Below are 25848 nucleotides of genomic sequence, written 5' to 3'. Positions count from 1 at the left end.
TTACTGCATCTAGAACAGTGTGTTAAAAGTTCAATCTAGCTACATGTCATTACCTTTGATCTAAAATCCACTGCCTCTGCTTTCACCATCTGTATTATAAAGGGTTTTTTCTAGCTATGTATTTTGTTAATCCGTAAGAAGCAGCTATTCCGTCAAGTGTGCTAGGGCAGGGCTCTTCTCCAGGGAATCTGTTTTGAATGTTTGGGGATGCAGAAGTGCTCAAATGTTTTCTAGACTATAAAAAAATGAAAAGTGGGTATGTGTGTTTTCTCCTTTCAGTCCCAAAACAAAACCGAGAATGAAATGTTCATCCAGAGCTACGCTGGAATAGTAACTATTTTCATGAGTTGGTTTGTTTTCTTTTTCCCTTTTTACAGCCAGCTTGTGTAGTCAGTTGAAATCTTGCATGTGCCATATCATGGGGTACCCGTCCTCCTTCCTCCAAGTGAAGTCTGTCCAAATGGGTGGTTTTGCACCATTTGGTGATGCATGATCAGAAAATTCAGTTTAATTCAGACAGTGGCACACTTTGAAGTAATCGGGTTTATCATAGGAATTCTGCCAGCTTTCCTGATTTTCTTAAGAGATTAGACTTGGAGGCCTTTGATCAGCATAGAAATATAGAATCATAGAATAGTTAAGGTTGGAAAGGACCTTAAGATCATCTAGTTCCAACCCCCCTGCCATGGGCAGGGACACCTCATGCTAAATCATATCACCCAAGGCCTTGTCCATCCTGGTCTTGAACACTGCCAGGGATGGAGCATTCACAACCTCCCTGGGCAACCCATTCCAGTGCCTCACCACCCTAAGAGGAAAGAACTTCCTCCTTATATCCAATCTAAACTTCCCCTGTTTAAGTTTGAACCCATTACCCCTTGTCCTGTCACTACAGTCCCTAATGAAGAGTCCCTCCCCAGCATCCCTATAGGCCCCCTTCAGATACTGGGAGGCTGCTGTGAGGTCTCCACGCAGCCTTCTCTTCTCCAGGCTGAGAAGGGCCTGGGCTGGGTTTCATTCACCAAAATGACCACTTGATGAAATTATACTTGTCAGGTGCTGGCTACAGAAAACAATAAAATGTACTGTAACAAAGGACAACTTAGGCTATAAGAATTTAGAGTGCAGGAAGTTGTGAATTATATCTGCTGAAAGTTTTTGCACTGATTTGTAGTAGGGTTGGAAGAGGAGTGTATCACAGAGATATATGATCTGTCAAAGGCATGGAGTACTGCATGTGCCCCTGAGTCAGCGGAAACAAGGGGTCTTTTTGCACAGCATAGCTGAATAAGAGTGCCACTGATGGTAGGTGAGAGCCTGGTGCTGTATTAAAATCCTGGTAAGTGAAATAGCAGGTTTAGTCAACAAGAAGGGGGTCAGACTTGCTGCTTTCTCAGATGCAATACTTTTTTGGGCCCTGTAGGCAGGCAGACTACAACGTCTGCCTCTCTGAGCCAGTTTCCTCTTTGCACTAACTTATAAGACATTTAATGGAATTGCTGCCATAATGTGATGTTTCATATTTGGTCTTTGTGTTGCTCCTTGTGTAGGAAATGTGTGCTTACTTTCTTTCATGAATTATGCTCCGTGCTATGAGGAAGTGCCCCAGAAAAAGAAGTTGATATTATTATGCTTCAAGGTTACCAAACTCTGGGGAGAACTCAGCACCTCTTCAATTGCATGTGCTTCCTCTTCTCCTTCTTCTTGAACATAAAATAAAATTTGGCAGTGATAAATAATTATGAATCATAATATATTATAGTTGAATTCTGCTCTCTTTTCACCTACTGGAGATTGAATTCTGTAGAACTGTAATAGCTGTCATAAAATCACAGCACAGTTCTTTGCACTCAGCAAGACCAAGAGGGTCTGCCTGCCTGCTGTACTCAGTGGTAAAACTTAAACTAGATTCTTTTTCCTTACATGCTATTTCTTGCCAGGTTGCTTTGAGCACACAAGTATGTTTGTTCTTTTTTGTATATATAATGAAGTAACTTGCTTCTCAATAAAACATGAGTCTTGCTGTTATTCACATGTTAATAATACAGGTTAGCTTTATGTTGGTTTGAATTTGCCTTAGATTTCAAGTAATGTCTGTTTCTTGTGCTGGGAATTTGGTTTTGTCGGGCAGCCTCACCATGCTGTGAAGTTAAGTATTGTTGAAGGCTTTCTCTGTGGCTCAGGCTAGTGCAAGCCTTCTGGTGCCTCAGAGCGTGAAGCTTGGCCTTAGGAAAATGCTTTTGGTTTTGTCGTAATTTTTCCTATTTTCTGTATTTCTGCCAGGCCTGTTGTTTCTTTTTGCATGACTGTTTCTTGAAGGTAGTTGTATCTTTTCTCATTTTCTTACCACATACATGAAAGACAGAGAATGTTCCATATCCCTGCAGTGCAATGCAGTGTGTACCTCTCCTGACACCAGTGGACTGCCTGGGAGAGAAACACTCAGCTCCACTGCCCTTCACGGGAACAGGCTCATCAAATAAGATTACACCCCCTCCCATATTTTTTTATTAGGTATCCTCCTTTCACTGCTTGTGTGTATTTTGGAGTTTACCGATCCACCCTGTTAAACGCACTGTTGTATTGCTACAAAGTTTAAGTGACTTACTCTATATTAAGTTGAAAACAGCTAATCGATGATTATTCTGATAGCAGTGCTGTCTTTGCTGACCACCTATGCAGTTCTTCCTTTCTTTATTTAAATTTACAGCTGCATCACTGAAAGTGCAAAACTACTTTCTCTCCATGGGTTTAGAATAGAATAGCTGTGTTTAGTTATTCTGATGTTTGGGCAGTTTGCAGGCGTCTGTAGTTGAAAAAGCGTCATGACAATGGCACCTCTTCAGATGCCTGTTTTTCTGACCAGCCACTGGAGCCTGTGCCCACGACTCACTGCAGTGGGGGGCCCTGAAACAAGTTAGTGGGCTGGGAGCGTGGGAGGTTTTTGGGACAGCAGAGGAAGCAATCTAACAGCTTGTACGTGCCTTGTGACTTCCTGTGGTTTGGATAGAGTGTTTTCAGTTCAAGGCATATTGGAAAATGCTGCTTATCAGTAGCTTCTTACAGTAACGGTAATATCCCTAAGAACCCTTCTGGGGCTGAACCAGAAATTCTGAAGCTTAAAATGCTGTTATTGAGCAGTTTTAAGTAAGAAAGATGCATCTGCTAGAAATGGAGAGCATGTCATGGGCACTGAAAAATGTTTACTCTGAAGTGCTGTTTCAGAGAGGCCATGCTTACAGTGGGCCATGGCAAGCCTTGAGCATGTCACCAGTGTTGCAGCACCGCACCTCCCAGCAGGATGGGTCAGCCTGCTGCTGGCTGTGGCAGAGCCAGGCACGAGCTGCCCTCCTGCCTCTCCCTTCACCTGCTTAGACCTTCCTTTCATAAAGGCTTTTTTTCCCCCTCTGTGCTGTAAAAGTATTAACAGCTTAAATATGTGGGAAGCAGGGGGACAGGCTGCTTCTGAATCCTATTAAGCTCTATGCTGAAGGAATTGAGATACTGTGTTAGTCAGCTCAGTGTTTTTTCTTCCCTGGCCAGGAAGAAATAGTCAAAATTCCAGAAAGAATCATAGCCAGATGTTTGTCATTGCTCCCGTTTGACTCTCCTAAATATGGCAAATAAACTGCCTTAGGACTTATTTTTGTCTGACCTCAGAAGAGAAAGTAAGTAATTCACTATTGAAAATTTGAAGTTATTATAGGCTTTAAAGAAAAAAGTAACTGAAGCTTTGCAATTTGTGTACTGCTTGATTCACTGTATATTTTTTAAGACCTGTTATTTTGTGTTTGGGGGCTTGACTTTTTTGATGCTATGTAGGAATGTGGTATTGGGTGGGGAAAGATGAAACTGCGGCCAGACATTTGGGTTGGGTTTTGTTGTTGTTGTTTTAAGGGAAGATGCGAACTTAAATTGCAATATAAAAACAATTTTAGTACTTCACAGTTCTCTTTGCATGAGATGTCCCATTATGCGAAAATTGAGTTATACTGCAGCAAAGGAGAAACACTCTGAATATTCCTGCATGAAAAGTACACATATTGTAACTGAAAGCACAGAAACCATTTAGTAAAATGGTGGTCAAGTGTTATCACAGTCCTTGAAGTATGAATGAATGGACTAAATTTGTAACTGTGTGGCTGTGCTGTGCTATGCTATATCGAGTCTACTTCACCACATGAAGTTCATAGATGAAAAGCTGCTCTTGTACAGTCTCCTGAGGAACAGTATGAGAGCCACATTTAGTTAGCTTAGCACTGAGCTGGTGTAGAGCTGAACTCTTTTTAAGCTCTCTTTATCATATAGATACTGAGAATTTTCTGCCCGTAATTGTTCTGTCTGGATGAGATCTGATGAAGTAAACCAATGCATAACATAATGCTGTTGGCATACATGCAGTAGTACAATTCTTGTACTTAGTTCCTTTAGGATGCTTCTGAAGTAACTCATACACAACCTTGTAAAGAAAAAAGATTTCCTTACCAGTAATGCGTCATTGTCACTAATAAAGAAAGGAAATAGTGCTAATTTCTTAAACACGTCTGCAGAGAGCACGTGCTCATTTCTCTTTTCATAATCGAAGGACAGTGAAAATCAGCCATTCATCCCTAAATGTCCTTGAATATCTCATTCAAGGCCAGGCTGGATGTGGTTCTGATCAACTTGATAGAGTTGAAGGTGTCCCTGCTCATTGCAGAGGCATTGGACTAGATGATCTTTGAAGGTGCCTTCCAACCCAAACTATTCTGTGATTCTAGCAAAACAACTGTAAGAAATGCTGCATTCAGGAGCTAAACAAGAAAAAATAAGAGGAAGTTCTCTGGAAGCCTCCTCTGGGCATGGGTGACGTTCAAAACTGTGTCAGCAGATGGATAATTCTGTAGAATATATAGAGCCTGAAAGGGAAAAAAACCCAACCCAAACCCATGAAACCCACAGTCAGCTAAAGACAGCCACAGAAATGCAGTGTGCTAAGGGGCAGTTCAGAGAAATTTTAGGTTAGTGCCTACTAAAAAAAAAAGGACTTGATGTTGAGAAGCACAGCCTTGTGAATGTGCATTTAAATAGATAGGGTTGCCAAAGTATACCTGTGTGTCATCTGCTTCTCCTTGCAACAAAATGCAAGGGTAGTGTTGCCTACTTGTGTAAGAGACAGACCATATAAATTGAATATTAAAAAAACCCTGTGATGTGGTGATGATACGTAGTGGAAAAGATGTAATTTTCAAGACTGTGATGTTGGATACGGAGGGGGTAAGATCCATTTATCTGTAATTCATTAATAAAGTTAAGAGTTTTAAAAGGCCAAGTGGTCTATATTGTGAGTTCTATATTGTGAGTTCACAGAAACTCCTGGAAGTCTTTGAAAAGCTTCTGCGTGTGCTGCTGCCTTGACCTGAGCTCCGTGGTCAAAACCCACAGGTACAAAATGTCGAGGGGAAACAAAAAAATCAAGCTGTCTAAATTGGAGTATATCGCTCCTTATTTTTCTCTTTTCAGGTGTAGTAGAACTTGTGATGCCTTTTTAATACAATTGTAGCACCGTCTTTGGGTTGTGCACACATGCTTCTGTCATTTGGAGTGCTCTCATGATGGTGAAAGCAAGCTTGAAGACATCACTTAAGAAGTTGTTTCTTCCCAGCCTCAGGCTGAGGAAGGGGAGTGAAGTATTTTAACTGTTAATGCCTTCTCACTGCACAGGCCAGCCTTCAGAGATGGTGTTTCCTCAGTGGTAGAACCCATGCAAGCTCAGTTGCCATTCCACTTTCTCAGCGCTGATACCTGGACTGATGTGTTTGACGTATCTGCTACCCAAGCTGCTGTTTTGTCCTCTTGTCTGCCCTTGGCAGAAGGCTTGGCCACAGCATGTGGTGGAGCCAGAGCACAAAAGGGCAGTGGTAAAATGCCTGTATTAGTTTAAAAAAGAGGAAAGTGGGCTTTTTAGAGACTCTGGGTTAGAGCTGTGTGAACTGAAATCATGCGGGGATGAGCATCACTGCGCCTCTTGCGCTGCTTCTCGGCTAGCTAGCTCGAAGCCAGAGATGTAGGAAAGACTCATTCTGGCAAGAGGGAAGTTAATAAAGCTTTGGCTTTATCTTGGCCTGTAGATATTTATTAACCCATTGCCATGATATTGAACTTCTGATCAAAGTACAGTGGGGAGTGATGTTAGGACAGTGGGTACAGTTTTGATTTTGCACAAACACCTGACTTCTGCAGAAAATTTTTCATGACCATCTTATTTCCTTGATTTTTTTTTAAACTATTTCCTTCAGGAAGACTTCTTCAAAGTGATGTGCCATTGTGGAGTACCAGAACACCTCACAGGGAAAGCTCAGATCAAATCTGGTTGATGTGGGCACAGGTGGGGGTACTGAGGCACAAGATAATTAGTGGGGTAAGACTTGCAGTTTTAGTAATCTTTTTTTATGAACAAAGGGAAGCACAGTATTGTCTGTGTTTAAAATTACTTAAAACTCAGTGGTTTTATTTATATATATGTAGAAGAATATGAAATGATGCAGTGCAAGTTTCTACTTACAGTCTAAATATATGAAGTGGCCAGGCATGTTAGAGGGAATGGATTTAGTGGTTTGCACAAGTGTGTAGCAAAGTTCAGGGTGTGGAGGGGGAAGTGAATTCACTGTCTTCTAACTTCTAGTTTCTTAGCTTTATTATACTGATTTACAGCTTGCATGAACAAAGGAGGTACTTAAGATGTTAAGTTATGAGCCCTAAACTCTTGAAGTGGAAAAAGGCTTGGTTTTGGGAATGGCTAATAATGGCAGACTGCACATTTTGACAGCAGGTAGTTTTTGTAACTAGGCACTTGTATCTGTCTGTGGTTATTTCAGCAACCAAGTTGTTTATAGGCTTGAAACAGTGCAGGTCTTTAACATAGCATGCTGACGATGCTGAGCCCTTTCCAGTGCGCAAGCGATGTTTGAGGAAGACTCTGAGGGTTGCAATGCTCTGGCCCTTTGTAGATTATTTGAATCATAGCATCATAGAATAGTTGGGGTTGGAATAGACCTTCAAAGGTCATCTATTCCAACCCCCTGCCATGAGCAGGGACATCTTGAACTAGATCAGGTTGCCCAAAAATAGTACATGTGAAAAAAGCCCTAGCATCACAGCTAGTGCAGTTTTCTGGCATTGTCACTGCTGTGATCCTGGCTGCAGCATGGGATCAGCCTCTCCAAAGCAGCTGCTTTCCATGATACTGTGGCTGCTGTCGTCTGAATGTTTAATTATTAGCAAGCATCGACTCTGGTGCCAAATTGTAAAGCAGTAGCATCCTGTGAAATGCTTTCCAGTGATGTGGTACAGGGTTTTAGTTTGTGTGACTTACCTGTTCTCCCGGTGGTCTAGAGCACTGTATGAAAAAGAGGCATTGGGGGTTTATGTTTTCCTCTCCAAGTAATGGAAGTGACCACGAATTTCTGCTCTGTGTGTGGCTTTTCTGTGTGCTGTGTATAGAACACCTGGGGAACACGTGTTGGTTGACCACTGTGTTAACAGTGGTGCCATTTTGTTTTTCCCTGAGTGCAACGTGTTTTATTTCGAGTGCTCCAGTTATTTCAGCACAAGAGCACTTTTGAAACTTGAGAACGTTTTCTGTCTCTGCATGCTGTCTACTTAAGCATACATTTCCCGATCTTGTTCACATAATTCACTCTTGTCTTGAGGATCTTTTCCCTTGTCAAGAAAATATTGTTTTCTTGCTTTTGGGCATCCAGGAAGCGTAGCCACTCTGGAAAAGCATGTTTGTTAGGTCGAGTCAGTTCATTTGGCATAGAAGTGCTTTAACACTGCTTGAGCCTTTAAATGATCACCGGGTTTAAAGCTAACTATCCGCAAATGTTTGAATTTCTAGGTTTGAATTTCTAGAATAATTTGTCTGGCAAATATGAGGGGGGAGTCTTGGAAATATTTTTCTTAAAACAAAAAATTATCCCCAATATGCAATGTAATAATGTAATTTAAAATAGGTCAGAAATTTATATTTGGCTTTACGGCTTCCATATGCAAGTAAATTGGATTTCACTGCCATGTAGAAATACTATGACACACAATAATTAAAAAAAAACAACAACAAAAAAAACCCAGCGCATGTTTTCAAGATAAAAATTATAGAATCCTAGAATGGTTTGGGTTGGAAGGGGCCTTAAAGCTCATCCAGTTCCAACCCCCTCCCACAGGCAGGGACACCTTCCACTTGACCAGGCTGCTCCAAGCCCTGTCCAGCCTGGCCTTGAACACTGCCAGGGATAGGGCAGCCACAGCTTCTCTGAGTAACCTGTGCCAGGGCCTCAGCACCCTCATAGGGAAGAACTTTTCCCCAGTATCTAATGTAAATCTCCCCTCTGTCAGCTCAAAGCCATTCCCCCTTGTCCTGTCACTATACGCCCTTGTCAAAAGCTCCTCTCCATATTTCTTGTCAGCCCCTTTAGGCGTTGGCAGCTGCTCTAAGGTCTCCCAAGAGGCACCTCTTCTCGAGGCTGAACAAGTGATCTGAATTTGTGAAGAAGTTACAAAATAATTTTCAAGATGCAGTGCATTCCCAAAGTTCAGTCTTGTGACCATGAAGTAAGAAATGCCACGAGGCTGTAGCTTGGGGCAGATGTGGATGTTCATGTTGCTCTGACAGCAGCGCTTTCTGGTGGCTGTGCTGCTGGCATGGTGGTGCAGACTGTGGGTGTGGGAAATGAGGTCTGGTGATGGGCTTGGGGGGAGCTAGGGCTCATAGAATCACAGAATGGTTTGGGTTGGAAGGGACCTTAAAGCTCATCTGGTTCCAACCCCCTGCCATGGGCAGGGACACCTTCCACTAGACCAGGTTGCTCAAAGCTTATTCTGACCTGGCACAGCGTAGGAAGGCTTCTGCTGCAAATAGGAAAGCTCTGGTGTGCTGGCAGCTGGACCGTGCTGCCTCAGGTGCAGAAAAAAGTTTGTCCCCATGACTAAGGTAGAAAACTGGAAAAAATTTCACAAACTTACATGGGTGCTGGATTGACTCTGTAGCTCTTGACCCAATTCTGGAAGAAGTCAGGTTTGTCATCTTCAGTAAGTGGCAGTTATAGACTGTAAGGGTGTGAAGCAGTGAGGAGCACCTTGAATGAGGCTGTCAAATCCCCCTGCATCACAGGGTGTGCATGCAATGCTCTGTGAGTTGTTAAATGCACTGCAAACTCTCTGGTGGTGTATATAGTAAAACAATCTGTAGTTGGGACCTGTCAGTATATGAGTGAATAAAACAAATACATATATTTAAAATACTATTTTCTTCACAAAGGATTAAATGAAAATTTGAAATAATTGAAGCTGAAAGTTAAATGTTTCAGGTAAGCAAAATGAAATAGTATTTAAGCAGTTTTTGGCTGAGCACATGAAACCAGAGTTTGATACATCTGTTGTTACCAGTACTCATTTTTGTAAGGAAGCAGGAGCCATTTTCATCCAAGTTACTTGTTCTAGTCAAAATTGAAGGAACAAATAAAGTACTGAAAAAGAAGTCAATTCTTACTTTTCTAGTCTGTGGATTAAAAACTTGATGCGGAGCCCTAAGGTCATGAATACAAAAAGTTAGTGAATGGGCTTCCTTGCCCATCTTGTATTATTTCCTTCTTTCTAATGTGGTTTAAATGTACACCCTGTATCCATAAATGCAGTTTTTGTTTATATGTGGCATCAATGATAGTTATTAATAGGGAGTTTTGGAGGCGTTTTTTATGTATCACACTGCATTTGGACAGAGATCTAACAGATTACAAAGGGGGCTCTAGATAAACAGAGCTATAAACTCACTGAGATGTTTGTGTATTTTTGGTTAAGAAAGGAAGTAACAAGTCTGGTGTAACTTAGTTACTAAGTCTGTGCTTAGCTGAGCTGCTGATTTTGTTTTATTTTTTAATTTGTCAAAAGGTGAGAAATCACTTTTTCATGAAGATCACTAAAGGGCACCAAAAGAAGGAAGAATAAAAATACCTGTGAATGGTGAAGGAGTCTTTGTTGCAATCAGTTCGGTTTCTTTCCTTGCTGATGTTCTTCTTTGGTTGCTCATGGAGCATTCAGTGTTGGCTGCTTGTCAGTGCTGATGTCAAATATCAACTTCTAACTCTCATGCAGATACATTGTTTACTGGAGGATTTAGTCTCTCAAGGACTGCAGATTTCTGTAACACAAACTCCAGGGTCAGCTGGTGTTTGCTGAAGTGCCTCCTCTGTCTGCATCAGAGTTTTTCTGTTTTACTCCTCTGCTTTACAGTTCTTTTGTTCCCAAACTATTGGGTTTGGATTGACATACGTTTTCCGCCTCCCCAGCCTGACTGCTGCCAGAAGCGGATTTTGGTTTTCAAAAGTCTGAGCAAGAGCAGTTTGTCCATTTTGGAATATGAGATTACTACTGATTATGAAAATACTGGGGGGGGGTTAGGTTTTTAAGTTAAAATAAGTGGACATGGGAGTTACAGAGAAAGAATTGGTTTTGATAATACTGAACTATGGTCTACTGAAAATCATAGGTTGTGCATTGCTAGGTTTTTTTTCTGTCTTCCTAAACTAAAATGCTCTGGCAGATGGAGGATCTGCCATGTAGGTAGTGATATTTGGGAAAATAGGAAATAACTGGGATGATAAAGCAAAAATAACTGTCGTTTAACTTATTCTGTCATTATTTCTATTTTACGGTTCTGTCCTACAGATTGTTAACAAAGAATGTGTTTACTTTTCTGAGTAAAAACTACAGACACCTCCTTCAGTCCAGGAACGTAAGCTTGAAATGTTTGTTCCTATTAGTTTCAATTCTTGCCTGATGCTGGCTTAGCACTGGGCAGGGTCTGAAGACATTACGCCTCCTGTGTGCAGGTAGCAAATTGCAATTGAGCTGGGTTGCTAGGGAAGGCTTTTGGTAGCTGCCTATTTAATTTTTCCCCTGTTTCTTTTTTATCTGGAATAAATGAGTAATTCAGTAATATCAGCTGTTGCTGTCTTGGCAGAATATAAAGGGTAATTGAGAAGTTTGGAATGGGAAGTATGCCGTGTTGGGAATTTGTATTGAAAACAGGACCTTTGTGAGACACATTCATGCAGCTTCTTGCCCTGACGTCCGAATCACAGTAATTAAGTACTTCATTGAAAGATTTTGCTTTGTGCTGCTTTCATGCAGGTTAAACAGTGACGTGGAGCTGCCCACTCTGTGACTTTCATTTTGTCCACTTCAAAACTTTTTAAAGCTTTTTGGGAAGGGTGGTTATAAATGTAATAAGCAATTTGAGGAACTAAACATCTCTAAGAAGAGTTTTCCCACAGCACTTGAGACATAATAATACCAGCTTGGGTTCTGTCTCTAGCTTTTGTAACCCATTTTAATTTTTAAATAAAATAAAATCAATACTGTTCTTTTAAAATGGGACATTGGTATTTTTGCTTTATATTTTGAAGGACGTACTATGAAATCATAGTCAACTTAGAATGAGGGTTTTTTTAACTTGTTATTGTAAATAAAACCCAAAATCATTACTGATGGACCATTCAAAATAATTTTACACTTCTAACATTTGGATGACACCTTTGTAATTTGATCAGTTACAAAGTGGTCCCGGCTCCAACCGTCTTAATTTCTTCATGTCTAATGGGAGGAGATGCCAGGGGTATGTATGCCATACAGGCTACCTTCTTGGAAGAATGAAGGCAGCTGGACTGTCATCAGGCATGGAACTTGATGGAGCCACAGAGGTGTAACTCTGTTTAAATGCTGCACATGGGAGAAACCCATGTATTATTATCTGATGTTAATGCCTGTGTGCATAACTAGCCATGGACACGACATGGTTTCCTTAATGGACAGAGCACACAGTTGACTGTAAAACTTGTCTGTTACCAGATGACTTTCACAAATTAATCCAAGTTTATTAGTGCTAACAGAAGGTGTTTGGAACCAGAATTACTGTTTATTTCACAAATGAGAAGCCAGAGACTTGAGGTCACAGGACATCTGTTCAATAGCTTCTAGGGATTAATAGCTCTATCTATGAAAAGCCAGGCTGGTGTGTCGCATCTTCTGCAGGTGGAAGTGTGTGAGGTGGGTCATGGTATTGCTGCATCCCCACAAATATTGCTGGCTAAAAAGTATTCCTTTCTCAAATCTCTGGTGCCCGTGAACAGTAGGAATACAATAATAATAAATGCATGGGTATCAGTACCTTAAAAAAAAAAGCCTGCAACTGTATTTAAGGATTTTTTTTTTTCCTGGTTAGCGTTTTAAGATTTATTCACAAGTGCAAAGCAAGAAATGTATTTCATTTGAAAGTTAAGGATTTAATTTTCAAAGTGCCTTTCTCCAGGAGCATGTGTGTCTTGTGGTGCAGAGTCTGTAATATGCCTGAGGAACATGCCTCCTCAGACAGAATAGCAAGAATGTTATCTACTGAAGATGCAGCTTACCATTACCCATATCGTTCCTCATTTCATTGTTGTCATTTAAGAAGTAAAACGCAAACCAACAGACTCTTCTTCAAGCACAGATTTTGGCTAAAAAAAAACTCCAATTGTGTTCTTACAAAAAAAAAAAGGCATTTTAGACATCACAAAACTTGCCCAGAAAGAAGAGAGCACTCCTCATCACATTGTGTCACCTCTCAGCCAGACAGCTTTGTATCCACTGAAGTGATGAAGAACTGTATCGTTTCTCCTGACTTATAGTTTTGTTTGGGGATTTCAGCATCAGTAGCCTGATATAGCATGATACCAAGAAGCTTTCTGAATGAATGGTGTTTATGCCAGGTGAATTCACCTGATCTATGCTTCACACCCATGGTTGCCCTTACAGATAACCATGACTTGTGAAGGCATAAGTGAGAAGGAAGAGCAATCTCTTCTTGTTCTCTGTCCTGTTTCTGTCCTTTCCTCCTTGGTTATAGCGTTGGATTCAGACATTCATGTCAGTGTGACTACCAAAGCTATGTCAGATTTGCAGTACTCCACAGCTGTCATACTTTTTCCTCACTGGAGTTTTTTATGTGGTACAAAGGTATTTAGCTGTACTGCACAGTTCTAAAAACATCAACAGTTAATCTCTGTCCCATAAGAAGCAATTACTCCTGAATTTTTATGCATCTCAGTAATGTGAAACGATTTCCTCAGCTTTCACCATCTTTTCTATTTTTTAAAACTCTCTTTGTTCTGACCTGATGTGGCCCATTCTCTCTACTAGATTGTTTCATTTCATTTTATTAATTTATTCTAATTACTAATTTATTATACTGCCTAATACTTTTAAAGACTTCTGAATTTAAAGAGTCAACTACAGAGGTGTGTGCTTGCTTTGATGGGAAAGTGATAGAGTCTTCCCTCACTCTAACTTCTCGAGTAAACAAGACTTCAGTGGCATGAATGCCTGAGGCATGTTCTGTTGGAGGGAGGAGTTGCTGCAGTTGTAGGATTACTTCCATGGTCCAAGGTAGAACGTGGGTATCAGTGACCATGCTACCTCCCACTGTACCCTGCTAGCCTTTGTGGCTTTGCCCTCAACTTCACTGTGAAAAGGGCTAGTTTCATAGTTTCTTGAGGGATTCATAGCAAATGACTGCATAGAAATCATGGTGTGAGAGGGCGGTGTTAGGTTCCCACTCGTTTCTTTGCAGGGAACTGTAGCCTTCCTGTTATTAACAGAATAAATACTATCACCTTGGCTTTTCTTAAGGAAAAAGTTAGGGTATTTCTAAGATGTTCATAGAATCATGGAATGGTTTAGATTGGAACAGACCTTAAAGCTCATCCAGTTCCAGCCCCCTGCCATGGGCAGGGACACCTTCCACAAAATCAGGTTGCTAAAATCCCTATCCAGCTTGTCCTTGAACACTGCCAGGGATGGGGCAGCCACAGCTTCTCTGTGCCAGTGTCTCACCACCCTCACAGGCAAGAACTTCTTCCTAATATCTAATCTCAATCTCCCCTCTATTATCTTAAAGCCATTCCCCCTTGTCCTGGCACTACAGGCCATTATAAAAAGTCTCTTGAGACTGGAGTATGGGGAGAATCCCCTCCCTTGACCTACTGGTCACACTCCTTTTGATGCAGCCTTGAGCATGGTTGGTTTCTGGGCTGCAAGCGCACACTGCTACTTCCTCTTGCAGAAGCCGAGTTCTAGTTCTATGAACAAAGGCCTTGAATGTGCTGTGATGAGCAGCTCTGCTTAGTTCTCATTATCCCTGGCAGTGGTCAGGCTGGTCCTGTGAAGGCTGCTTGTGCAGCTCTTGCTTGCCTCTGAGGCCGGCTGTAGATTTCTAGATCAGCAGTGAAATCCTGTTTGGGTGCAAACTGCCCTGTGCCAGCCTTTCTTGGATGCGCTCAGAGCATCTGCCCAGGTTTCAAGTCTTGCTGGTGTGAAAGTTGCAGGGGGCCATGTGGTCCTTGATGTTGGTATGAGCAAGGGGATTTTGGCCCCTGCTTCAGCTCACTGTAACTGGGGGAGAGCCACACTGTCCAGCTACACAAACAAATGATGCTCGTTTATGGAAGGAGCTGCAAATAGTGTGTAGCTGATCTAGTCTGGTCTCATAGCTGACCCAGCTTTGAGCAGGAGGTTGGATGTAGAACTCGAGTGACCCCTTCCAGATTAAGTCCTTCTGTGGAAGTGGTTTGTGTGGGGTCATGCCTGTGTATTGGATGTTTGCATGTTACAGAAACAAGAATAATGTGAAAAAACTGTGAGAGTTTTTCTGTAGTTTTTAAAGATGCTATATTTTTTTATTATTATGTTGCTGTAAACTTACTCATATTAATCTCTTCTTTTTTTTTTTTTTTTTTACTTCTTCAGTCAAAATGTTATGGCCAGGCTTTATTGGCTGAAGTTTACAAGCATCTGAATTTGATTGAATCAGACTACTTTGGGATTGAGTTCCAGAACATCCAGTCATATTGGGTATGTGCAGTTTCCTGATGAATTTCGTATAATAAAAACATGGGGTGAATGTGGTTGGTTGCATGTCAAAAGTTTCAAAGTCTGCTGGAGTCTCCTGTAGGATTATCTCTTTCATTCTTGTAAATCTGCTTCGCTCACCAGAACAACAACTAACAAAGCAGAGGTGAGGAATCAGATTCTACTACTTGTTAAATCTTAAGCAAATGTATAAAGCAGTTAAGTAGTTGCTGGTGTTCCCCTTTTCAGGACATGAATTAAATCCTCCTTCCCTCTGACATGGGAAACATAGCTCAAAGTGTAGTCCATGGAGCACTTACAAAATGGCATTACAATGTGTGATTTTGGTAGTGTTCATATATATCTTCAGTTAATTGAGTCTTCAGTTTATTTCCCTGAAGAGTCATTATGAAGCACTTTTCTAATAAATACAATCTTCGGCAAACATAGACCTGCAAGCTTTTAAAATCATTGATCTAGGTAAATACTGACACTCTGTAAGCCTCCTAGTTGCTTATACTATACCATGAAAAGAGAACAATGTGGCTTCTAAACTAGAAAATGTTCCCAAAACTGTGTCTTTTTCTTCTCTTTTTCCTGTTACTTTTTTCTAGTTTTAGGACTCACATGCAGAAAATGTTCCTGAAACATAAAGAATGCTGATAGCATTAATACACACTGGTCTTGAGCCAAGGAAATACAGTAAAGCTTGTTTAGTTTCTGTTTCTTCTGCAGAGCATCCAAAGTGTTTCTGCATCTGATAATGTTCTTCAGATCCTCAGCTCTCTCTCAGACAGAGAAGTAACTAGTAAGGACCAAACATAATTGTCTTTTTACAATGTATGGTTTAGCGGGATGGGGGAAAAGAAAAGTTGAGCATCCAGAATACTTTAGTGTTAGTTTTATGGATGATTCTTTTTGAAGAACAGCAATTGTCTTTCTTTAAGAATGTGCTTGTCAGAAGAAAAACAAATGTGGGGAGTTAATACTGAGTGAAAATCCTTAAGCCGGTAAGTAAGAGAGATAGAAAGGAAAAAAAAAGTTGGACCTTGTCATGTTCTCCAGACCTTCTGTAACTCTGTAACCTGGCTCCTGTGCACAGTGTGTGTTTTGGCATGATTTCCGACTTCTTGGCAGGGCTGGTGTGGTTTTGCTGACTTGGCTCTTCTTCTGTCCAGATGAGCTTTAAGCACAGATCAGTGGTTTTTCTATTGATGCATGATAAATGTCAAATCAAATAGATAAGTACACTTTTTTAATGCAAGGGAATTGCTGCCATACTGCAGTGAGGAAGAAATGCCTACTCATAAATTACTGCTTGATTTGAATTTCCTTTTGATGTTTTCATATTGTATTCAAATAGCAGTGTCAGTTTGTAATTTTTTCTCTTTAATTTCAGATTTGGCTGGAGCCTATGAAACCTGTTATTAAGCAAGTACGACGTAAGTACTTTTTAAAAAGGAAGTTTTCCTTAATTTGCATCTGCTTTACGTGGGTTGCTTTCACAATTACTACTTGATTTACTGGTTATGCTTCCCTGAAAATTGTACTTGGTAGGGGTGATAGTGATTCCTGTTTGGGCATGCAAACCTGACGTTTTTAATATGTAGTATGTGGTGGGTGGAATGGAAACTTACTGAAGGTAGGCTTCTTTCTGTGTGATAAATATCTAGATAGATTGGGTCAGCTGGTGTTACATTGAAGGGAAACATAACACTTGCTGTTTGTGAGCTTTTGTAAGTTGTGTTGTCTTATGGTGGAAAGAAAAAGGAATATTCTGACTTACTACACCCATTGTATGGGAGGAGGCGGCCTCTGCAGTAGTGAAATCTTGTCTGAGACCTGATACACCTTTCAGAAGGGCTGAAACAAAACTGCACTCAGAGCTTGCTGGCACACAGGGAATTTCAGTGGGGTGGGTATTCCCATGTCATTCTCAAAAATTCTCTCAGCGTGCTCTGGAGCACTTTTGCTAAGAGAGCAGAGGTAGGGATTGCCCACCTGGTGCACAGCTGCAGCTTCAGAGTCTTCTTTGCTTTGGTTGTGAAATTTGTTTCTGCTCTTTTGCCAGGAGGATATTGCAATAGCAGTGCTATCTTTGCTTTATGCTGCTCTAAAAAGTAATGCAATATGCACTTTAAAGGCTAAAAATAGTTGAAGAATACAGTATGATAGTTCTTCAGATGTTGAAAGATTAGATCAAACTTTCTTTTTTCCCCTTAGAACAGGGTTAAGCTGCTTGCTTGTTTTCTGTTTGTATAGGGCTTTGTGGAAAAACAAGACCAGGAAGGGTGTGATGGATTCCTACTCCTTTCAAAATCTTAATTGAAAAATGTGGAAAATTAGTACTGGGAGGTAGTTCTGAGTTACTCTTCTGCCTAAAACTGATTGCCAGAAAATATCACCAATTCCACCTAGAGTTGTTTTTTAACTTTAAGGTCATATTTTTAACTTTTAATTACATTGTTTTTAATCAAAAGAGCTAAACCATCTGTAAAAGAAGGCTTTCTTAGAATGGGTATATAATACTTCCACTCTATTTCCACCCAGTTTCAACCCAACTCTAATTCAACCCAAGTGCCATCTTTTCATATACTCCACACAGTAGGCTTGCTTTGTTTTTCCTGTGCTCCTGGCTGGAAAGAATTATGTCTTAGTCAAAAGGTCCGATGGTCTGCAATGTCGCTTGATTGCTCTTTCCATATCCTCTTCTATACCATATAAATGGTCTATATATATAAATATATAAATTATATATATAAGCTTATACCACATAAGTGGTATAGAATAGCACTGGGAAAACTTGGCTTTAGATCATAGGCTGATGCCTGTGTGTTCCCTGATGGTACATATGACGGTACATTCCTCCAAAATGGTCTAAAACAATGGGGATGTGCTAAAATTTATGACTGCTTTTCTGCATAGTTGCAAATGGGGTCTTCTTGTTGTAAAGTGTTATGCTACTGACTATTCCAAATAGTTATTTAGGATTCTGTTTAGATTAAAATGATAAATTAGTTTTCTTCCTGTAGTCAAGGTTGACAAAGGCAGTGTTAAAAATGGGAGGATATGGGTATTAACGGGCATGCTGGGAGCCACGTGGAGCCAGCTTGGTCCAGCCGGACTTGTGGATTCAGTTCATCAACCACTCTGGTGGTGGTGGTTGGTGCTGGGAGAGTCTGTGGGATGTGTCTCCACCTTCCTCCCCTTCTAGGAACTTCTCACTGCAGTGCTTTTGTGTGGAGTCAAGTTGTTGCTTTGAGGTATTATTATAGCTTTAGTGGTGCACAAGCCTATTTTTACAGCATTGAGGCTCCAGACTTACCTTGGAAGTAGTATGGGTAGTTTTCAGAGGAGCTACCTACTGCACTCCTCTTGATGTGGACAATCTGTACCCCATAGGCCCGCTATAGTTAGCTGGCAGGCTGAAAGCTGGCTAGGCTTCATGTGTGTTTTATTTCTCTGCTTGCTGGAAAACATAATATGCATGTGCTTATGAAGGAGAGTTTTTTGTGAAATTACAACCTTTTCTTACAGGACCAAAGACTACAATGCTTCGTCTAGCTGTAAAGTTTTTCCCTCCAGACCCGGGTCAGTTGCAAGAGGAATATACTAGGTAAAGTATTTTTTGCAGAAGTTGATTTGCATTACTTACTAAAATAAAAGGAAGGTAAAGGTAGAGGGATATTGTATCTGTTGCTAAACAAAACTTACATTGAAGTGAGAGCAAAAGAGCACTTTTCATTAGTGTCACAGTTTTATCGTACACATGTTGGCAGATGACCATTACCAGAAAAAATATTGCTCAAAACAGAAAACAGTCCAGAGTAGGGTTTGCCAAACACCATGGTGTCAAAGAGACAGGATATAGAGGAAATACAAAAATTTATAAACAGGACATATATAAAATAATCAGTACCTATTTTAATAAATGAGTTATCTTTTAAACTTCTGAAGTCCATACTTTAAGTATCCTACAACTAGCAAACATGCTTTACTGTTCACCTTTTTTCACTGGTGCTCATCATGAGTAATTTCTGCTGATTGCCAATTAATCTTCGGTAAATTAAGCAGACCTTAATCTACTTGCTGGCATCTGGGAACATGGGTTGAAGTCTGTGCCTCGAACAAGGACATTACTCAGGATTTTAGTGTTTAAAGAACTCATTTAGTGCTTTTCCCAGTTGTACTACTTTTAATTGGAATTCCTTTTAGGGATCCACAGAGGTTCCTTATTGTCCTTCAGACTTACTTTAGAGCAAAGAAGCATGATAACTGCTGTGATATGGTACAATTATCTCTTTTAATGATAAATAGTATCTAAATATTTCATTTGCTCCCGATTTTCTTATGTTAATTGCTGTTTCTTGTAAGAATTTCATTAGGAACACAGCTTTTGGGAACAGGAACTGTATTTTTGCCCATTAATGAAACATTTTTTGGTCTGTGCTTAGAGCATCTGTGTGTTTCATAATGCTGTTAATGTTATGTATGCTTTATAGTAAGTGTATTGAAGAATTCATTCATACCTTCATAAAAATATATTAAAATTAGTTCAGATTACAGAATTGGTCCTTACCAGCATGCTTTCAAGGATGCCATGTTTTTCTTCTATCCTTGTATGTTTTGCAGTCAGTTTATTACTTAAAAAAAACTGTTAGGCAGAGATCTATTCCTCTTTAACAACTGATTGGGAAATACTTCAGTTAAATGAGTTTAGGAGTATAAGAAAAGGAAATTTCATTTCTTACTGTCTTTGTAGACTGCTAACATTGTGATCTTGGAAAATACAACCAATGAGTAAATTAACTGAGTGCTAGCAGAAACGCTTATTATTCTTCCTAACAGAATATTAGAATTAACGATGTTCTTCCATCTTTTTCCAATAGATAAAATCATGTGAAGTGTTAAGTTTCTTTCCAGCTAAAAATGACAGCTGCTGTTACTTCAAAAATCAAACTTGTTAAAAGCACTGTGCTCCTGCTTCCGTATTCCTGTGTGTTCATTTGTGCTGATAAATTGCATTGGATTAGTCATGGGTTATTTGGTTTGATCTGGCCATTCTTGCAAGCAAGACTTCTGTGTTATCTTGGTTTTGGAGAGAGGAAGAATTAGGAGATTCTGGTTTTATAAAACCTTGCTCAGTCGTTCCATCGTTCTTTCATGTGTCAGGGTGGTACTTATAACTCCAGTACTTGTAACTCTCTCTCAGGTACCTGTTTGCATTGCAAATCAAGAGAGACTTGGCAGAGGAACGACTGACCTGCAGCGACAATACAGCTGCTCTTCTGGTCTCTCACCTTCTCCAGTGTGAGTATCTCAACTGTGTTTGACATCAGGTGATGTTGCCATTGCTAACCTTAGTTAAATAGCATACAGAATCTTAAGTAACTAGAAGCATTTTCTGTCTCAAGGGTAATTCCTTCTCTACATGTAGTAAACCTATTGATTTTGAACATTGGGATTCTCATCAGGGCTTGCTGTGGTGATGAACAGCTGGTGCTTATGTATGAGATCACTTTGGCTTTATGGAGACTGTATGAAACTAAACACCTTGCGTGTTGTCTGCTTTCACTGGCTCTGCAAACTGGGTCACTAGCATGCTTTATCTTCCAGACAGCTGCTCCCATCTTCCTCTGTGCATCCTTGGCTTCGTTTCTCACTTTCCCTGTGGCTGGGGGTGATAAGTGTATAGAGACTAGGCTGAAGTAAAACTAGACATGTGTCAGGACAAGTTCGACAGTAGGATCGTCAGCAGCTTTCCTCCTTGCTGGGAGTGAAAATGGAAATGGGAAGCAATTAATTTGGAAGCTCCCCATGTTGCTGCTTGCTTAGTCTGTACATGCCTAAACACCTAAAATGTGGCCTTTAAGATGAACAGGTTGGAAAACATGAATGTGTTCAGACACCAAATCAGCCAGAGCAGCTGCCAAATGACAGTGTTTACAAACCTGTGACCTGAGCTGCAGAAATGTGATTTTGTGCCTCCTTGCTGGGTTGAAACTAAAGCTGCACGGCTAAATGGTTATTAGTTATCTAATTCTGCATTGTAATATAATAATAAAATTATAATTATATTAGTTATGGTGATTTCATTACGAGAGCAAATCTGAGTTGTTTGTGTGCTGTCAGTGAGCGACATGGTTAAACTTTGCTCGTGATTTTCCAGCAGTGCAGTGTGGAGCTAGTGAGAAAATCTCATTGTCTGGCCTTGCTTAGTTTGCTTCTACTGTACTAGAAAATCAGAAGTGAGAAAGAATATGATTCTTTTTAAGATAAACTATTTTACAGAAGTGCCTTTCAATTTTCTCTCGTTTCCTATGCTGGCTTGATTTTAAGCAGGATATTGCCGTGTTCTCTTAAAGAACAGCTGCTTTGGATGGCATTGTTAGTTCACATAGTCCAGTCTCCTTTCTATGACAGTAGTTGATACCAGATGTTATGGGGAAGGCCTCTGAAACAGAGCAAGCGTGTAGCAATACTTCCTTTGCTTCATCCATCCTGTAATGTTTGCATGCGGCCTTTGTAAGTTGAAGACTGACTCTGCACCTCTTCAAGTTGCCCTTGATGAATTTTACTTCCATGTATTTGTCTAACTTTAGAATTTGCTTATGTTTCTGGTGTCCTTCCATGGTAATGAGCTTCGCAGCTTAGTTTTTTGTGAGGTTTGTAGGATAACGTATATCCTTTTGTCTTTTTAGAACTTTTGCATTTTAATTTAATATTGTAACTTTATCTTTCATTACCACAAAAGTGTAAATAGCTTTTTTAAATGTATTTATTCAACTTGTAGCTTTTATATACATGTGCCATACATTCTGCCTACCTCATGCTTTTTTTTTCCCATGCCAAAGACTTCTGGTCATTTCACGTCTTATCAGATGGAAGCTGTTCTGCACTTCTGATTTATGCTTTTTTCTTCTGTAAACCTCTTCCTAAATCCACAGCATAATTTCTGAATGGTGTGGATATGTGAAGGGGAGACCAGAATTCAAGATGTACGCACTGTGGGAATGTAGAGTCACATAACACTGCTTTCTCTTTTGCCATGTATTTATTTTCTATGATACTCAACATGTAATATGCCCTCCTGCCAAGTAGGCTTGTTCATAACTATTTTACATCTATTTAGGAAACTTAAATTAAATATGCTGGTTGGGTATGAGATACCTGTAACAAAGAAATGTTTAGATCACCTTGCAGGCCTTCTACAAGTCTCAAATCTTTGACTGTAAAGAAGTCAAAGTGTGAATTTTCCAAACAATGTTGAAATGCTTCTGTAATCCCCAGGAAGTCTGCTTGGGATAAATGTGAATGTTTTGTAAAATGAAGCTGGGTACAAAGTGTGATGCACAGATTTGTAGCACTTAAAGGAAAATACATTCTGGCTTTTGGAATCTCTGTAATTCCTTACCAAGTATTTTTGGTCATTGTTCCTTTTCCATTATTTCTTAGTATTCTAACATGGTTTTGTTTTCTGTAATAGCTGAAATAGGAGATTTTGATGAATCAGAGGATCGAGAACACCTTAAAACAAACCAGTATTTTCCAAACCAGGAAAGAATTGAAGGAAAGATTCTGGAGTTCCACAGGAAACATGTGTAAGTCAGAATTAATGTATACCCTTACTGTGTACTCCTGGGAAGCAGGTGGACTGGCTTGGTGGAGGTCGAGTACACTGCACAATAGGATGATGTTAAGGTTATATAAATTAAATACCAGTTACATCTAGCAAGTAAAGTTGGATGTAATGATAGTTACATAGGACCAAGTTGTGGGGCAGTTATTTTTCTCAAGTGATTTTTTCAGTTTACCTTTAATAACATTTCACAAAGAGCTATCGTGAGCTTATAAGAATATGGGTTTAGGCAAAATCATTCTTCAGAATATCCAATCTACAAAGTTTAGGTTCAGCTTGTCATCAAATGCATAGGCCTTGCTTTTTTCTGTTATTAAAAAACAATTGCATTGTGCTATTCTGTGTATTAAGCATGATGAAGATGTAGAAGGATGGAGGGAGTGGTAGAGAAATAACTTTTATCAGAGTTTATGCAATACCTCATCTTACAGCTGGAGTATTTTTTAAATAAGTAAAGTTTCTTAGGGACAAAGAAACTATTTGCTACAAATATAAAATAAACTCCAACACAGAGTCAGGAACTGCATAAATTAATGCTTTATTTGAAATTCCAACTTCTTCCACTGTGCACATTCAATGTATAGTAAGGTCGTGTGTTTCACAGTCTAATCTGGCTGGCTTTAAAATGCGAAGATCTACTCAGTGTGTACAGTGTAAGTAAGTAAGCAAGCTTGGTAAGTAAGCAGGTTTGGAATAGACAATCACAGAATGGTTTGGGTTGGAAGGGTCCTTAAAGCTCATCCAGTTCCAACCGCCTTCCACAGGCAGGGACACCTTCCACTTGACCAGGTGGCTCAAAGCCCTGTCCAACCTGGCCTTGAACACTGCCATGGATGGGGCAGCCACAGCTTCTCTGGGCACCCTGTGCCAGGGCCTCACCACCCTCACAGTGAACGATTTTTTCCTAATACCTAATCTAAATCTCCCCTCTGTCAGCTCCTTGTCCTGTCACTACAGGCCCTTGTAAAAAGCCCCTCTCCAGATTTCTTGTTGGCTCCTTTAAGTACCAGAAGCTGGTCACACTCCTTTTGATGCAGCCCAAGACACGGCTAGTTTCTGGGCTGCAGGCGCACACCACCAGGTCATGCTGAGCTTCTCACTGACCAGCACCCCCAAGTCCTTCTCCTCAGGGCTGCTCTCAATCCAGCCTCTGCCCAGCCTGTATTTGTGCTTGGGATCTCCCTGATTGAGGTGCAGCACCTTGAACTTGGTCTTGTTGAACTAAATGAGGTTCAACACTGTCCCCAGCTCTCCAGCCTGTCCAGGTCTGTCTGGATGGCATCCCTGCCCTACAGTGTGTCAGCCACACCACACCTCTTGATATCGTTGGCAAACCTGCTGAGGGTGCACTCAGTCCTACTGTCCCTGTTGCCAATAAAGATACTGAACAGCACCAATCCCAATACCGACCCCTGAGGAGAGCCACTTCTCATTGATCTCCATTTGGACATGGAGCCATTGACCACAACTCTTTGAGTGTGACCATTCAGCGAATTCCTTATCCACGCTGTGATCCATCTGTCAAGTCCATGCCTCTCCAGTTTAGAGACAAGGGTATCATGCAGGACAGTGTCAAATGCCTTGCACAAGTCTAGGTAGATGATGTCAGTTGCTATTCCCTTATCCACCAGTGCCATGGCCCCATCACAGAAGACCACCAGATTTGTCAGGCACCATTTGCCTTTAAGTGAAGCCCTGTTGGCTGTCACCAATCAGCCCCTTGTTGTCCATGTGCCTTATCATAGTTTCCAGGAGGATCTGCTCTAGGATCTTGCCAGGCACCAAGGTGAGACTGACAAGTCAATGTATGATGCATGTGGAAGGGTAAACCTCCAGGGAGGTTCTCGTGTGACCAAAATACTACTTGGAAGATCAGGGTTTGCATTCTATATTTGCCACAGCTTTTAAGCACACAGTGTTAATATTGCTGAGAAATTCCTGATTGTTCCCAACCATAATGGCCCTAACATTGGTTATGCAGTTCTTGGAGGCAACAGGTTAAATTAAGATAAAGTGTTTGATAAAATGGTGACAGAGGTTTGATTTCACCCATTGGGTGTAGTTTTTGAGACCTTCCATATTAGGATTTAGCAGTTTGGAGTGCTTTTGTTAGCTGTAAATATCCACCTGCACAGTTTCTTATGGTTGTGTGTTTTAATCCAAATACTATATTAGACATCTAAATTCTCCTTTTACTCTGGTATTCTTGCTGACTGACAGAACAAGGATGTTATTCAGGGCAGCATCTGTGTTCAAGGCTAAGAAACATACTGTGTTATTAGAAAATCAGTTCCTAAGAACTTCAATAATTAACTTCTTTTTGTGATCACTCATTTTCAGTTATACTGAATTACCAATACTGATGGCATTTCAATTTCAATTCTCGATGAAATCAGGTGTTTGTTACTTTTTTTTCTGCTTTTGAACCTTTGAGGTGCATGTGGAAACAATGAAGGAACACACATGTTGTTTTGAAGTGATTTTGAAGTAAAATAAAATGTATGCTGGGACTCTTCACCTTAGGAGACAGTAGCTTGAGAAATGAAACCACTAATTTCATAGAAATATTTCATTATTTTTCTCATGTCAAAAGAAAAGTACTGAAACAATTAGACGACTTCAAATGGTTAAAGGAGGAACATCCTTATACAGCTCGTAAGACCATTGTGAAACTTACTGATTCAAGATGCTGTGGAGTCTAAAGGTACAAATGGCTTCATGAAAGGTTTAGACACCATTATGCAGTACAGGCTGATTGCTTTAAAATTTGAGAAGAAATGCGGGTTTTGTAGTTCTCGGATAAGTTACATCCAAACCATCCACAGAACAACTCTTTGTTAATCACATGCCCAGATCTGATTGAGTTGCTTTTGCTCGTGGGGCATTTTCTTGGCTTCCTTTTCTTGATGGAAAGGTCGTGACTGTCTCCCGAGTCAGTGAGGGACTGTTAATTCTACTAATTAGGGCCGAGCTTTTGTTTCAGACAAGTGACTTCTAATTGTTCTTTAGAGTAAGGAAAGTTTGTATTTTCGCCTGTCAGGAAGAAGTCAGTGGAAAGTTAATATAAAAAGATTCCATGTTTTGTAAGTGTACTTTTCATTAGCTTAATGAGAATTGCATCTAGCACAGCCATGTTATTAAAATGATTGCAAATCTTATTTTAAGGCAGTGTTTTGGAAGTGTACATTCAAACCATGTTAAGATTAAAAGCTGACGTGTGTGGTTAGAAATGGTTACAACAGAACATTAGTGATACCTGAGTACCTTGAACTCATTTTTCCAATCGC

At 40.3% G+C, this 25848-nt stretch overlaps 1 protein-coding gene across 7 annotated transcripts in view; it reads left to right on the top strand.

Annotated features, from left to right (window-relative positions):
* The window catches only part of FARP2 (FERM, ARH/RhoGEF and pleckstrin domain protein 2), a 73575-nt gene that overhangs the window by 9172 nt on the left and 38555 nt on the right, over positions 1 to 25848 (top strand). For all 7 annotated transcript variants that reach the window (XR_009743097.1, XR_009743096.1, XR_009743098.1 and 4 more), the window contains exons 3-7: positions 14821 to 14925; positions 16322 to 16364; positions 18460 to 18538; positions 20135 to 20232; positions 22409 to 22523. Coding sequence is in view for 4 of the 7 variants with exons in the window: in XM_061451718.1 (XP_061307702.1) it covers positions 14821 to 14925; positions 16322 to 16364; positions 18460 to 18538; positions 20135 to 20232; positions 22409 to 22523 (440 nt within the window). In the remaining 3 variants the exon portion in view is untranslated. The remainder of the gene's footprint in view (positions 1 to 14820; positions 14926 to 16321; positions 16365 to 18459; positions 18539 to 20134; positions 20233 to 22408; positions 22524 to 25848) is intronic.

Source organism: Pezoporus flaviventris, unplaced genomic scaffold (assembly GCF_033815535.1).
Source record: "Pezoporus flaviventris isolate CSIRO_AGI_PZ_B2104156 unplaced genomic scaffold, CSIRO_AGI_Pfla_v1 ptg000013l, whole genome shotgun sequence".
In the NCBI taxonomy this organism is placed as follows: Eukaryota; Metazoa; Chordata; class Aves; order Psittaciformes; family Psittacidae; genus Pezoporus; species Pezoporus flaviventris.
Note: the sequence above shows the minus strand (reverse complement) of the source record. Positions and strands in the feature narration are given on the sequence as shown.